Genomic DNA, 13,633 nt, shown 5'->3' on the forward strand with positions numbered 1-13,633 from the left:
CCACTGTTTACCGCAGAGCCAGATCCAGTGGTGCATTCCATCTCTTCCTTTCAACCTCCAATTGAGTACAAACTCATCTCTGTTGGATGGTTCACCTTCCATCTTCGTTTGTTTGTAGCACCGCACCGCACCGCAAGAAGCTCTGTTCTCATTCTGTCATCCCGTCTGAAACCCCGCTGTGCTCGTCAGAGGTACCCACCTCAGGGACCCTATTTCCAGGTACCTCAACGTCAGCGTATTCTCGCCGGCGCAGAGCATGTACCATTGTACCTTCAGATAGAGTACACGAGATTGTACCTTGATGGGTAACTGACCTCTACGGAGGCATCTCTCACAAGGGCAGACCGCTGTGTGATCGCTACGCTTTATCTGGAGGCCCCGCACCTCACTCCAGGCACCTTACTGAACAGCGGGCCAGGAGCCACAAAGGCTGCCAGGACACGGGCATGTTGGTTGCGCAAGCTTGGCGCCATCCCGTCATCCACATCACACCCCTGCCCAGTCACTATCACGGGCTTCCCCAGTGTTCGTCACTTGACGTTCGGCAGCCTCATTCTCCCAAGTGCTGCATCGTTCGCATCACGGGCATCTGCTTTGTGATTTGCTTTATCCTCGACTTATCCTCCCATCAGCTCTCCTCGTTCTCTTCTTTTTTCCCTCCCACAACCATCAAACGAAACCGCCCTTTGAGCACCGTTCGAGGTCAACCTTACCGCGACCGCCAGTGCAACAGACGAAAGCATATCTACCCGACCCCGCCTTTCATCGCCTATCTCCCATAGTCCCCCATTTGACAGCCTACAACAAACACCTTTACGGTCAGGAGGGCCTCCGAAAGCCTAACTCCGCCAGTTAACCTCCTCGTCCATCGATTTACCTACAATACACAGTTATCATCCATCGATTTACCGATTTCAAGATGAACTTCCTTAGATCAACCGCTGCCACCCTCCTCGACAAGTACACGCCCGTTAGCCATACCTCGACATTCCGCAACACGGGGCAGATCACCCCAGAAGAGTTCGTGGCCGCCGGTGACTACCTCACCTTCAAGTTTCCGTCGTGGTCATGGGCCGATGCCGATTCACCAAGCAAGCGCCTCACATTTCTGCCAGCCGGAAAGCAGTTCCTCGTTACACGACATGTTCCCTGCCATCGACGCTTGAACAATGACTTTGCTGGCGATGCAGGTCACGAGGAGGCCCTCGTTGAGGGCAACAAGGGCGGTGACGACGATGACGGCTGGTTGCGGACTGGTAGCATGACCAGCTCACAGCCCCTTAGGGTACGAGAGGTTCGCAACATCGACGATGCCGGCAACGTTGGAGATAGGGAGGTTGTGGATGAGGATGACATTCCTGATATGGAAGATGACGATGACGACGAGGCCATCATCCGGGCCGAGGGCGATAACTCGAACAGGTGAGATAACATCCACACATCCCCAGCAGTTCATGAGCCAGCAGCAGTTGAACATATGCTAACCTGGCCGCCTCTTACCTACAGTGGAAAACGCACCTACACCCTCTACATCACCTACGCCAACGCCTACAAGTGCCCACGCATGTACATGTCGGGCTATCTCGCCAACGGGCAGCCACTTCCCCCTCATCTGATGATGGAGGACATCGTCGGCGACTACAAGGACAAGACCGTAACACTCGAAGACTTCCCCTTCTTCTCACACAGCGTCAAGATGGCCAGCGTGCACCCCTGCCGTCACGCCTCCGTCATGAAGACGTTGCTAGATCGGGCTGATGCCGCCCTCAAGCTCCGTCGTGAGAAGATGAAGGCCGGCCAGGGTTCCGGAAGCGAGCAAGGGATGGAAGGTCTCGTGGATGAGATCAACAAGTTGGATGTCAGCGGGGCACATGCGAACGCTGTTGAGGCCGCTCCCGGCGAAGATGCCGAGTGGGAGGAGGTTCCGCATGATGTCACCGACCAGGAAGTGGCTATTCGTGTGGATCAGTACCTGGTGGTGTTCCTGAAGGTTTGTTTACCCAGAACCCGCTGATTACGCATATGTGTTGCTTGTATGCTGACCTTTCCTCTTGTAGTTCATCGCCAGCGTCACTCCCGGCATCGAGCATGACTTCACCATGGGTGTCTAAGTCGGAAGACTGCCGACCACTTCGTGTCATGAACCTCGTTTTGACATTAACCGACGCTACCGGTAGCATCTTCTCTTTTTCTTGTTATGCTCTTTACTTCAGTGGGGGCAGGTTTTGGGTTACTTGGGTAATGGAGCATTATGGGACTTTTGGAGTTACTGCGGAATGGATAACTGAACTGGACTGGCGGTGATCAAGGAAGGAGGGACGACAACACTCAGTCATCAGAAGACAATAATGTTTTTATCAAGAAATACAATTTTTCATCTTTAGCATTATATCTATGCGTGACTCGGTACTATCCTTCAACAATCCCCAAGGCGGTTAACAACCGCCCGGCTAGCTCAATCGGTAGAGCGTGAGACTCTTAATCTCAAGGTTGTGGGTTCGACCCCCACGTCGGGCTCAATTCCCGATGTTCCTGAGTGATCAGGACAACATCATACTTTTTCGTGTTTTGTGCATCTTGTTCGACGATGAAATGCCCACTATTTTTTTCGCCAAAGATTGTTGGGTTGTGTGTTACCCGAGACTGCTTGTTCCTCTCCAAGACATGAACAGATCTGGCTATGATTCCACACGGCCCAGTTTTGTTCGCCACAACAGACAATAATAGCACTGGGGATCATAAACAGTAATTCGACCAATTGTAAACCCACTGAAACTGGTCCAAAGCCTGTGGTATCAACCTCACCATACCGACGGCTAGTGGTATCAAAATCTCCCCGCAACATATCGCCATCTTCTGCTGGGCGTCCCTACAACCTCTCTTCCTCCCCTTCTGCATTGTAGCTTCCCCACGCCAACCATGGCCAGATCACCTACTCCTCCCCGCTCTCTCCATCCTCCTCCTCCTCACTAACTTCCTCCCCCCTCTCCTTCGCCTCCCTCCTCAGCCTCTCCGCCCTAGCCCTCTTCTTCTCCAACAACTTTGCCAGCCTCTTCGCCGCGTTGAAAACCCCATTTGTGCCCGCACCGCACGCCGCGCAGCTCGGGTCCTTTCGGTACCGTTTCAGCGCACACCCTTCACAGAAATAATGCCCGCAGCGCGTGACGACGGGGGAATTCGAATAGGGTCCGCGGCAGATGATGCATGCGAAGGGGATGTTTTCCAGCATGGCTTCTTCCGCGGCGTCGGCGTCTTCGTCTTCGTCTGATGGCTTTTTGTTCATGCGCTTGTCGGCGCTGGAGACGACGGTGCCCTGGAGGTTCTTCTTGCCCTTGGTCACGTTCTCCCATTCCTTGTCGAGCTGCCAGCCGTGGGCGTAGTCTTCGCGGGCGTGCAGGAATTTGCAGTTATCGCCGAAGCCGCAGAAGCCGGTTTGTTTGTAGCTGTTGTTTTTGGGAAAACCCCGGTTAGCAAATTGTTAGGATAGAGAGAGAAGGGAAAGGGAAAGGGAGAGAGAGGAGGGGAAGACTCACTCTTTACAAACATCAGGCGCCATGTCCGTAATCGTAATCGTCCGAATATTGCTCGGCGCCTTGATCGGCCCAACCTTGCGATTTGGCGCGTTCGGGTTCTTTTGTATGTAACTCGCTTGGTTCGCCAGGCCCTTGTATGTCCCGTCCGGTTCTCGTTCCGGTCCTTGCGGCGCTTCATCCTCCCCGCTCTGCTTTTTGGTGTTTTTTATGTTCCTCGTCCTTCCTAGCAGACTTTTTGTTGAGAGGTCTTCCTTGTCCTCATCAAACCAGCTGCTGCCCTTCGTAGCATCCTGCTTCGTCGCGTCCAGCCTTAGCGCAGCGTCCCGGTCCGCTGAATAGATGGTGTTGCTGCGGATTTGTTCTTCTTTTGTAATTTCTCCGTTGGTACTGGAACCGGCATTATCTCGTGATGAGGCCATGACGGCTGCCGTGTGGTTCTTTTTCCGACGCTTGATGCGCTGGCCTGTCACCTCGTCCTCGGAGGACTCGAAGTCGGAGGAGTCATCGTCACTGTCTTTTGCTACAGGTGGCGGAGAGGCGGGACGTTTGCGCAGGTTTGCTTTGCCCTTTGCGCCGCGCTTCTTGAAGATTGCGACTGGGGCAATGGGGGCAGTCGAGGTTGCTGTCGTGGCTTCGGGTGCTGTTGGTGCTGCTGGTGATTGCTCGGTGTCTGCCATTGTGGAATTTCGTGATGGTAGGGTAAGAATGTCCGGTGCCGCGAATTCGACTAAGATCGAGAAGTGAGTGTTTGAAGCTGGTTGCTTGAGGCAGGCGAAAGAATTCCAGTGCCTGGTTAGATTGGAGAATTATTGGTGATTTGGACGAGGCGAGACGCGACGGGTAAAGTGGTGGAACGGTCTGATAAGATTGATAATCGCCAAATCGATACCAAGGATTATGTCATGGTCGCTGCAAGCTTCCAGACTGACACAGACGGCAGGCAGCTGACAAATGCTTGGCATGCACTTACCCCTTTTCTTTCAGCGACGCTCCAGCCAATCAGGGTAAGGTGTTAACAGCCTTTACACTCGAACTAACAACTTGAACCTCCCATGCGACCATGCCGGCGATACGCAAGATATGTCCGGTGGAAAAGAGTGAGTATCAATTGACATGATTGAGAAATGCGTAGGAAATGGGGGACAGAAGAAGACCCAAAGGCCCGAGAAACCAGCTTAAATACAGGATATATCCCGGCCTGCCATGGTTCCTGTCGACCCCTCTGGCCCTGGCTGCATTCCTTCCATTGTAAGTAGCTCCTCTTCCTCAGGAGGGGAGCTTCATGCTCGAAGAGAGCACCGATATTCCCATCAGCAGGGCACAAGAAGGTTAGGGGCTGTGCAGCTTGCGCTAGTGTCTTGTCAATACACTTTCCCTTTCCTTACGATTTTTATATTGATAAGCCAGCAACAAAGCAGTTCTCAGTATACAGCGATTTTACGTCTCATTGGGTCTCCATTTTGAACTTCTTCCATAAATTGACCTTAACTCAAGCTCACATGGTCACTTTATCCAGTTATCCTTCACCAGAAAATGCTGCTTCCAGGGTGTTACAATATGCTCAGTCTGAGGTTTAATTTAGATCATCACAAGCATGGACAGACAAGAGAACGAGATATTGCAAGTAGTTAAAGTATATTGCTATTAAATACTGCGTTCCTACTACCGCTCGCACCATCGTACTTGAACTTATTCCACTCATCTCCATCCCAATTCCCATCCGGCACCCTAACTGATCCATATCGCGTCAAGGCAAACGAAAGATGAAGCGGATGGATACTGGTGAGCAGCAAGCCAGACAAAACAGCAACGCAGACAATTTTCCTTTGAGGTCCTCCTCTTCCCGTCAATGTTTCCTTCCCTCCATCCATTTTCCTCCCATTGAGCGAAATGCCCAAGTCAACAGCTTCTGAACGAAAGAACGCCCAAAAACCCGACAACCTAAGCCAATCCAAAAAGGACTACATGAACAGATAAGAAAAGTTGAGGGAGCTGAAAAAAGCCCGAGGTTGGTAGTACAAGGTGCAACGACTTGCGGAGACCCACGAGGATCACAAGAGGGTTCTCAATAGAAGCGCAGGGTAAAAACAAGTAAAAAAACAGTGGATGAAGTAATCATCAACGTCATGATAAATTCCGTAGCGTATGGCTGGTTTTATTCCGTGAAAAGTCCGATGCAAAAATGGTAGCTGAAGCGGTCGATGAGAAGAAATTTGTTGCCAAATGAAGTGGCAATCTGATTTTGTGATTTGGTAACGGTGTAACCCTTCAGTTAAAGACTATCCGACGAAACTGGAGTGTGCAAAACTGTTCATGCCGCAGATCGTAGGGTCCCAGCCCGTGATGGTGTAGTACTAGGTCCTCTAGAAGGTCCCCTCGAAGATCCTCGGTGCGTGTGGTGATGGGGTGTACGGTGATTGTGGCCACGCTTAGAGCCACTAGTCAAGGTGCCAACATCGTGTTTCCCTATGTAAATGTTAGCATACCATATCATCCTGATAGAAGACTGCGGGGCTCTGCTTACCATCACAACAAGCTCTGACGTTCTCAAGCCGGTCAGCTTCTCGATCTTGCTGTTCAATCATTTGTCTCACATCCTCTGCGCTGTCCTCGACCTCACTCTGTTCGTAGATGCCGTGGGGCGTGTCTCGACCAGAAACGCTCCTGCTGCCTCTTATGCTGCCAAATTTGCTCTCCTTCCAATAGCCACTGATCCGACTGAGAGTGCCGACCGAGGGCCGATTCTGGGCGCTTTGCCTGTTGGGCGTGAGAGTTGGAATGTTCATCGACATATCAAGGGCCGGCGAGTCGACACGGAGCGACCTGGAGTTGTAGGACGACAGCGAAGGTGCGCCACGGGAGCCACTTGGCGCCTGCCTCGAGTATTGAGGGTTGAAATCGTTGAGGTCATCTCTCGTGATATGCCCGGCAATCTCCTCGGCGTCTGCTTGGCCGTCTTCGTTGGTACGAAGGAGCAGATATGAGAGTGCGTTGAACCATGTCTCGTGCCGCTGGCCCGTCGTGCAGGTGAACTTGACAGTCCTGCCGGGTGAGATAATCACCAAACTCTTGCGGTGCAGACCAGGAGGCATAGGATTGTCATCCGCCACGACTCGTACAGCCTCGATGGGAACGCTCTTCGCTCTCAACTCGCTGCGACCCGCGGCTGAGGGGTCACGATCACTCCAATACAAGGTACGCGTGTAAGGATGGACCCAGAAGTACCGGCGATGCCGGTTGTCGGACATCTCTCCACGGCCAGCCTTGCGAGTATACTTCCACAGATATTCACCGATCATGGTCTGGGTAATAGCCTGGATCATGCGAGGGTCGGTACCCGCGCCAAAACCATGCGGATCGAAGCCTCCGTTTTGTTGCATCTGGAACCGCGTGTCCATCTCGGAAACAAAAGAGGAAACCGAGGACTTGCGGCTATGCTGCGTCAAGCGAGACGGTGAGTGAATACCAGAAGCCATAGTTCCATGTGCTGAACCAGTTCTGTCCATGGCACGGGGTGTGGGCGTGCCACGACCAGACACGTACGACATGGGAGACATAGGGCGTGTGTTGCCACTGGGAGTTCGTGGCCGCAGTCCCTGATTTTGATTCCTGAGCGCCGATGCCGAGAATAGCGGCGGCCCCATGAGACCAGTCATTGGTTGATTGCCGCTTGAGGAGCCGGTTCTGGCAGCTTCGATAGCTTCCTTGTGGTTGGGAGGTAGCGGAGGAACATCGGTTACAAAAGCCCTGCTACTAGCAGAGCTATTTGGTCTCCTAATGGTTGTTGTTCCTTCGATGAAAGCAGTACCGGTATCCGCCATCTTACCCTTTGAAGAGGCGATGCTTTCAGGGATCTCCTGGAAACTCCGGTTCCTTCTGATGGTAGAGAGAGTGCCGGTGCTCAAAGACGAGTCTGTCCTCTCTAGCTCACGAGTATGGGACTGGTGAGCCCCTGACATCAAAAGCATGTCGATAGCCTCCGAGGTCAAGGATGTTTGCACTTCCTGGTCCACAGTGGCCAATGGTGGCTTCTGCTGTGAATCGGGCTTTTGCTCGGGCATAGACCGTGGGAAGTCTCCCTCAACATGTGCGTCGGTTTCTGGGTCATTGGGTATAATGAAAGCATTTCTCTTCGGACTGCGATTCAGGGGAGGCTCGGTACCCAGTGACTGCCAGTTAGCAAAAGCCAATGGTGGAGAAAGGCTGATAGCAGGCTCCAGAGCGAGAGGCTCGATCTCTTGTGCCAGTATCGACGAAACTGAGAGGGCAGGCGGCAAAGCAGCGGGAATCTCTTCTGGTTCAACATCCACTAGCTGGATTTGAGAAATGGACATGGCAGGCGGTGGTGTCAGTGGCCTTTCCTCGGGCTCAATGTCATTCGTCTGTACCGTCGAGAGTGATAGCGCAGGCAGAGGAGCGATAGGTAGCTCAATTGGCTCGATATCGCTCGCCTGAACTGACGAAACGGAGAGCGGCGGCAAGGGAGTAGCTGGCAGCTCGACGGGCTGGATGTCACTCGCCTGAACCGAAGAAATGGACAGTGGCGGTAGAGGAGCAGGCGGTTCTTCGACAGGTTGGATGTCACTCGTTTGGACTGAAGAGATAGACAGTGGCGGCAGAGGAGCAGGCGGTTCTTCGACAGGTTGGATGTCACTCGTTTGGACTGAAGAGATAGACAGTGGCGGCAGAGGAGCAGGCGGTTCTTCGACAGGTTGGATGTCACTCGTTTGGACTGAAGAGATAGACAGTGGCGGCAGAGGAGCAGGCGGTTCTTCGACAGGTTGGATGTCCCTCGTTTGGACTGAAGAGATAGACAGTGGCGGCAGAGGCGCGGGCGGTTCTTCGACAGGCTCGATTGCACTCGCTTGGACCGAGGAGACCGAAAGCGCTGGCAAGGGAGCAATCGGCTCCTCGGTAGGCTCAATATCGTGGGTTTGGAGCGAGGAGATCGACAACGCCGGCAAAGGCGCGGGTGCTTCCTCGACAGGCTCGATATGGCTTGCTCGGACTGACGATACCGACAGTGCTGGCAAGGGAACAGGCGGGAGTTCAACGGGCTCGAAGTCGTGTGACCGAATGGATGAAACAGCAAGAACCGGTAAGGGTTCTTCTGGTTCCTGACGGGGCTCCAACACTTCGGCCTTGATAGGCGAGAGTGACAATGGCACCGGCAATGGCGTAGGCTCAGCTTGAGGTTCAACATCCTCCGATACAATCGAAGAGAAGCCGAGGGCGATAGGCAGAGCCTTCTCCTTGAGTTCCTTCGGTACCTCTACCACTGTGACCACAGTAGGTGCTTCCACTGGCACTTCAACCGGTTCGACATGTTCCGAAAGGACATGCGAGAAGGCAAGGTCAATAGGTGTTGACACAGTCGCCTCCGGCTCAATGTCCTGGGCAAGGACGGTTGGTATGCTGAGTGTTGGGGGCGGGATGACCTCGGGCTCCGGATCAGCGCGAGGCTCAACTTGCTCATAGACAAGGCTCGATACGCTGAGGGGAATCGGCTCAGGTGCTGGTGGCTCTGGCTCGAAGACCGGCTCAATGTGCTCTGAGATGAAAGATGCGACAGTCAGAGGTGCTGGTTCCGGAACAGGTTCCAAAACAGGTTCAATGTGTTCAGCCACATAGTGCGAGATGCTGAGCGGTGCTGGTTCGGGCACAGGTTCCATGATAGGCTCAACATGCTCAGAAACGAGCTTGGAAAAGGCGAGGGGCACAGGCTCAGGTTTAGGTTCCAAAACAGGCACAATATCCTCGGCAACGAGGCCTGAAAGACTAAGGGGAACTGGTTCAGGTTCCGGCTCCAAAACAGGCTCAACATCCTCTGAAACAAGGCTTGACACTGTAAGCGGTGCCGGTTCAGGAACAGGTTCCAAGACAGGCTCGATGTTCGTCGAAACGATCGTCGAGGTCACATTCAGTAGTACAGGTGTTGGCTCAATATCCTCAGACTGAACAGCGGAGATGCTAAGCAACTGCACGACGGTGGGTTCGATGTCGTGTTGCACGCCAGCATCGCTATAGGATACGGCCTGTATAGGTTGTGAGGATACTGCCCGTCTCAGTTCGTCCCCGAGCATTCGAGTGGAAGCAGGCGATCCGCGAGTGGACACAGGTGACCCGCGAGTGGAAGTAGGTGACCCGTTAGGTCCCACTACCGATTCCATGGAAATAGGACGCTTGATGTTGATGGCAGTCCTGTTACCTTCTTGGCCGGACGCCGTCGATGAAGGTGTACCGGGGGTGCGGACCAAAGATCTGAGATCAACCGGGTCGGTCACCATTCCACTATCGACCATCACAGCCCTTGGCAGGCGTGGGACTCTGGGGGGTGGCGTGACTGGGCGGTTCTGGCTGGCAACGGAACGGATGCTTCTCCGACCTGGCGTAGCGGCGCCCACGGATGATTCATCGTCGCTACCAAACTCATTAAGCTCGGCAAACAAGCTTTGACCTTGTTGCGGGGACTCGGATGTGTTGTTGAAGAAGCTTCCGGGGCTGCTATGCATGCCTGGATCGACACTAGGCTGTCGTGACCGTCTGTTGGAAGCAAGAGTAGCACGGCTAATGCCCCTCCGCAACCTCTGGGCTGGCTGGGCTGATGGGGTCATCATCCGAGCATCATTGGAGGCAGGATATTCGTCGTCTGCTGACGTCGAAGCGGTACTGTCAAAGGAGTACCGGTGGATCGGATCACCCAAAGGCATCATTGAAGGGCGCTTGAGGCGGCCAGCACCAGTGGAAGCTTCGGTCTCTGTTTGCGCGTCGGAGTCGTCATCCGAGAATTCTTCGGCTCCGGTCTGGAAGTCTTCTGTTTCGGTGGCACGCTCTGCGGCGGTCTCGAAGGCCGCATCACTGGTTTCGTTCGCTGTTTCGAAATGGTCGCTGCTAGATTCCGCGATAGGGATAAAACTGCGAACGGGACGCAAGTTCGGGCCGGTTGTTGCCACAGTACGAGGGGATGGAGCTTCGCTCTGGTCCTCCCACTCCGGATCCTCTGGGCTAGGGGGCGCAACGGGCAATACCTCGGTCTTGGTCGAGCGGTTAAGGCCCAGCTGACCAAGTCTCGGCTTCTTGAATTCCCTAGACTCCATCTTGCGATTCTTCCGGCCGTGAGGAGGGCCGTCAGGTCCGGTCCTCAGCTTCTCAACCTCATCACGGGCGTCCTGAAGCATGCGCTTCAGTTCGAGCTTCTCGGTCTTCTCGCGATGAATGTTGGTCCTGAGGGTCTGGATGGTGCGATGGGCATGGGCGAGAGAGGTCTTCAGGGTCTCCGACTCGAGTCCAGAGTGTCTGGGGGTGAGTTTGACAGGCGACGGTGGTGGCGAATGCTCTGGTGTGCCGGTATCAGCCGCCATCTGGTAGTCATCGTCACTGCTGCCATGACGAGATTCGCGCTCCAATGCTCGTCCACGCTCTTGGGCGAATGCTCTCGCAAGCTCTTGGTTTTGTTGAGTCAACTCGTCGACCTTCTTTTGCATCGCCAAGCGCTCACTCTCTGCTAGAGCAGCGTTGCGTCGGCTGGTGCCCAGTTCAATTTCGAGGCTCTTGATTGTGGCAGCATGCTTCTCATCTTGCTTAGATTGATTATGCTTGAGCTCCTCAAGTTCTCGTTGAGTCGAATTCTTCTCAGCTTGGACGATGTTGAGCGTTTGTTGGAGCTTTTTCTCGCGATCCGCACCCTCCCGTTGCGCAGCCAAAAGTTCATGGATCTGCGTCTCAAGGTTCCAGTTTTCATCCTTATATCGGCTCTCACTTTCATCCAAAGCCCGCATGCGTTGTTGGAGTCCTTCTGCCTCGAGTTCCAACCGGGATCTCTCAACCTTGAAATTCTTGAGCTCTCCCTCCTTTTCGGCAAGCAGAGCTTGCAGGTTCCGGACCTGGGCGATCAGGGATGTGCTAATTTCAGCAGCAAATTCGATATCGTGGATGCGATTCGCGGGTTGATTGCGTGATCTTCTATTCGGTATACTAAGCTTGGAAGGCGATGCTGAGGCAAGACTCTCGAATTTGGACGGACTGGCAGAGCGATGCTACAAACCATTAGCTTAAGTTACAACCTACGGAGACAAGGTCTTTACCCTTGAGCCCCTCTCTTCTGGTGAAAAGGGGGACGGAGAAGCCTGAGCTGGATCATTACTAGGCACTCGTTGTTTGGGCAGAAAAGCACGCGCGCTTTCTCTGGCCACCTCGTTGTACTCTCTTTCGATCTCAGCCAGCTTCTGGCGCAAATCGGGGTCTATCTCGGTTTCAGACTGTAGCTGTTCCACCTCTCGTAATCGCTCGGCAAGTTCTCGTTGCTGTTGTACCAAAGCGGTACCCAGTTTGCCAGCCTCCTCCATTCTTCGCTCTGTATCTTGAAGGTGGGCCTTGAGAGCTCGTTTGACCTGCTCGGCGGAGGCGCCGGGGCCGAGCGAGAGGAGTTGAGAGTCGAAAGTGGAATGTCGCTGGTTGTTTTGCCCCGGTGGGCTCAGAAAGGGATCGTACAGGTCACTGGCGGTCACGGCCGCGACCTGGTCGTCGGGTGCCAATGAGTTGGCCATTCTTCTCGAAGCCATCGGAAAGGCAGGCCTCTACTACTTCTTGATGGGATGCGGTTTCCCAACCGCAAGGGCGGTTCGAGTTTCGTTTTGTATCGTATCCGAGATGCACTGGATGCGCAATCTATCCTAGGGGGGATCGGGAGCCCAGTGCTCGTATCGATATGATTCGGAGTATGAAAGGCAGACCCGGCTGCCTGCGAATGCTATTAAAGAACGGTCGGTTCTGATTGTAAAGGAAACAAGGAGTAAAAAGACAACGGTAAAGAGTGACGGTACCGAAGAATGAACGACAATAAGGAGTGACAAAAAAGGTGATTAGGAAATATCGAAAAGCAGTAAGTCGGAAGGCAAGCGCAAACAAACGTTATGGCGAGCCGGCAAGGTGTTGAAGAGGTCGGAGCAAAAAAGTTTTGTTTTGGATGTCCAGGTGGTCGGTCTCGGTCGGTGGGGAATTACGCGACAGGTGGAAGCAGGGACCTCGAAACGTCCTGGGGAGGGAGGGATGTGGTTGTGTCGGATGTTGAGGTTGTCGACTTTGATACAGCAGCATGAATGCCCGTTCGATGGATCCCAGCCGAAAATTGGATGTTGGTCGGTTGGTAACCTGGAGAGCTGACTTTGCCCAACTGCGTCAACAATGGTGTCCGCAAATAGGAGATCTCAGCCGGTCGCACGCCGCGCTTTGCTTGGGATTGGGAGAGATATGAAGGAGGGGGACGAAGTGGAAGCGAGCAATGGATGATTGATTTTGGACACGCCGAGGCTAGCAAATCACACATCGATCCACGCCTGCACGGCGACTTTTAGCCCCCCAGAGACCAGCCAAACAGCCAGCGCCGAACGGAGACCAGCAGGCAAATGGAGGCAAGAAGACCGAGATTCCACTTGGATGACACTTGATGGAGAGCTGACAGCCAGGTGCAGGAGACCTGTGCACAGCAACTGCGCAATACGTAGCGTCTTGTCTCTGATAGACAGCTCTAACAGCCACCTAAGCACATGTGCGCACGCCCACTCACCCCAGTGCAATGAGTGCAGAGGGAAGCGAAGGGAGTGTGGACTGTGGAGGGATTGGAGAGTGGTGATCGACTGGGCTTGTTGAAGTGCTGCGATTGCGCACCTTTGCAGTGTATATCTTGCGCTTGCGCTGTATCCGTCTTGTCTCTTCGCCACCCACACGCGCGCGCTGTTTTCCTCCTTCACGATTATCTCTTTTTTTTTTTTTTTTTTGCGCCCACGTAGGCACAACACGGTATAATGGCCGGAGATTGGCCTGGGTCTGGCGGAGAGAGTCGGTCGGAGGCGCGGTCTCGATTACGGTCGGGCGAGTTGGAGTTTGCAGCCACCCACACGGTCGGCAGCCGGACGGTTTAATTAGGTAAGATGGGGAGAAGCCCCTTGAGATGGAAGAATCCCGTCGGAGCGGAGACGGAGGAGATAGGAGATGGAGAGACAATGAAAAAGGAACGAAAAGAGGGAAATTGGACCCAGCAGCGCGCAAGACTGTCCGACTTGCTGGCTGTCACAGAGGCCCTCACTGGTGGTCGTGACTCG

General features: G+C 53.8%; 3 protein-coding genes and 1 non-coding gene across 4 annotated transcripts; 2 read left to right on the forward strand and 2 right to left on the reverse strand.

Moving 5' to 3' along the window:
- Positions 1-301: 301 nt before the first annotated feature.
- SMAC4_05399 (uncharacterized protein) lies at positions 302-2,392 on the forward strand. Its single transcript, XM_003347052.2, has 3 exons — positions 302-1,422; positions 1,507-1,990; positions 2,058-2,392. The coding sequence occupies exons 1-3, from the start codon at positions 920-922 to the stop codon at positions 2,109-2,111; spliced, it is 1,041 nt and encodes a 346-aa protein (XP_003347100.1). The 5' UTR covers positions 302-919; the 3' UTR covers positions 2,112-2,392.
- A 52-nt stretch (positions 2,393-2,444) lies between these two features.
- Positions 2,445-2,517, forward strand: SMAC4_13026. The gene has a single exon. It is a non-coding gene; the product is annotated as a tRNA-Lys (tRNA).
- A 10-nt stretch (positions 2,518-2,527) lies between these two features.
- SMAC4_05398 (uncharacterized protein) lies at positions 2,528-4,909 on the reverse strand. The gene is made up of 2 exons (XM_003347051.2): positions 3,534-4,909; positions 2,528-3,443 (listed from the first exon to the last, which is right to left on the reverse strand). Exons 1-2 carry the CDS (start codon positions 4,208-4,210, stop codon positions 2,933-2,935), a joined length of 1,188 nt encoding a protein of 395 aa, XP_003347099.1. The 5' UTR covers positions 4,211-4,909; the 3' UTR covers positions 2,528-2,932.
- Positions 4,910-5,844: 935 nt separating this feature from the next.
- SMAC4_05397 (uncharacterized protein) lies at positions 5,845-12,094 on the reverse strand (the record flags this gene model as incomplete). The annotated part of the gene is made up of 3 exons (XM_024655341.2): positions 5,845-5,999; positions 6,058-11,569; positions 11,618-12,094. The coding sequence occupies 3 exons, from the start codon at positions 12,092-12,094 to the stop codon at positions 5,845-5,847; spliced, it is 6,144 nt and encodes a 2,047-aa protein (XP_024511241.2).
- Between the last annotated feature and the right edge of the window lie 1,539 nt (positions 12,095-13,633).

This window comes from Sordaria macrospora, chromosome 1, assembly GCF_033870435.1.
Source record: "Sordaria macrospora chromosome 1, complete sequence".
In the NCBI taxonomy this organism is placed as follows: Eukaryota; Fungi; Ascomycota; class Sordariomycetes; order Sordariales; family Sordariaceae; genus Sordaria; species Sordaria macrospora.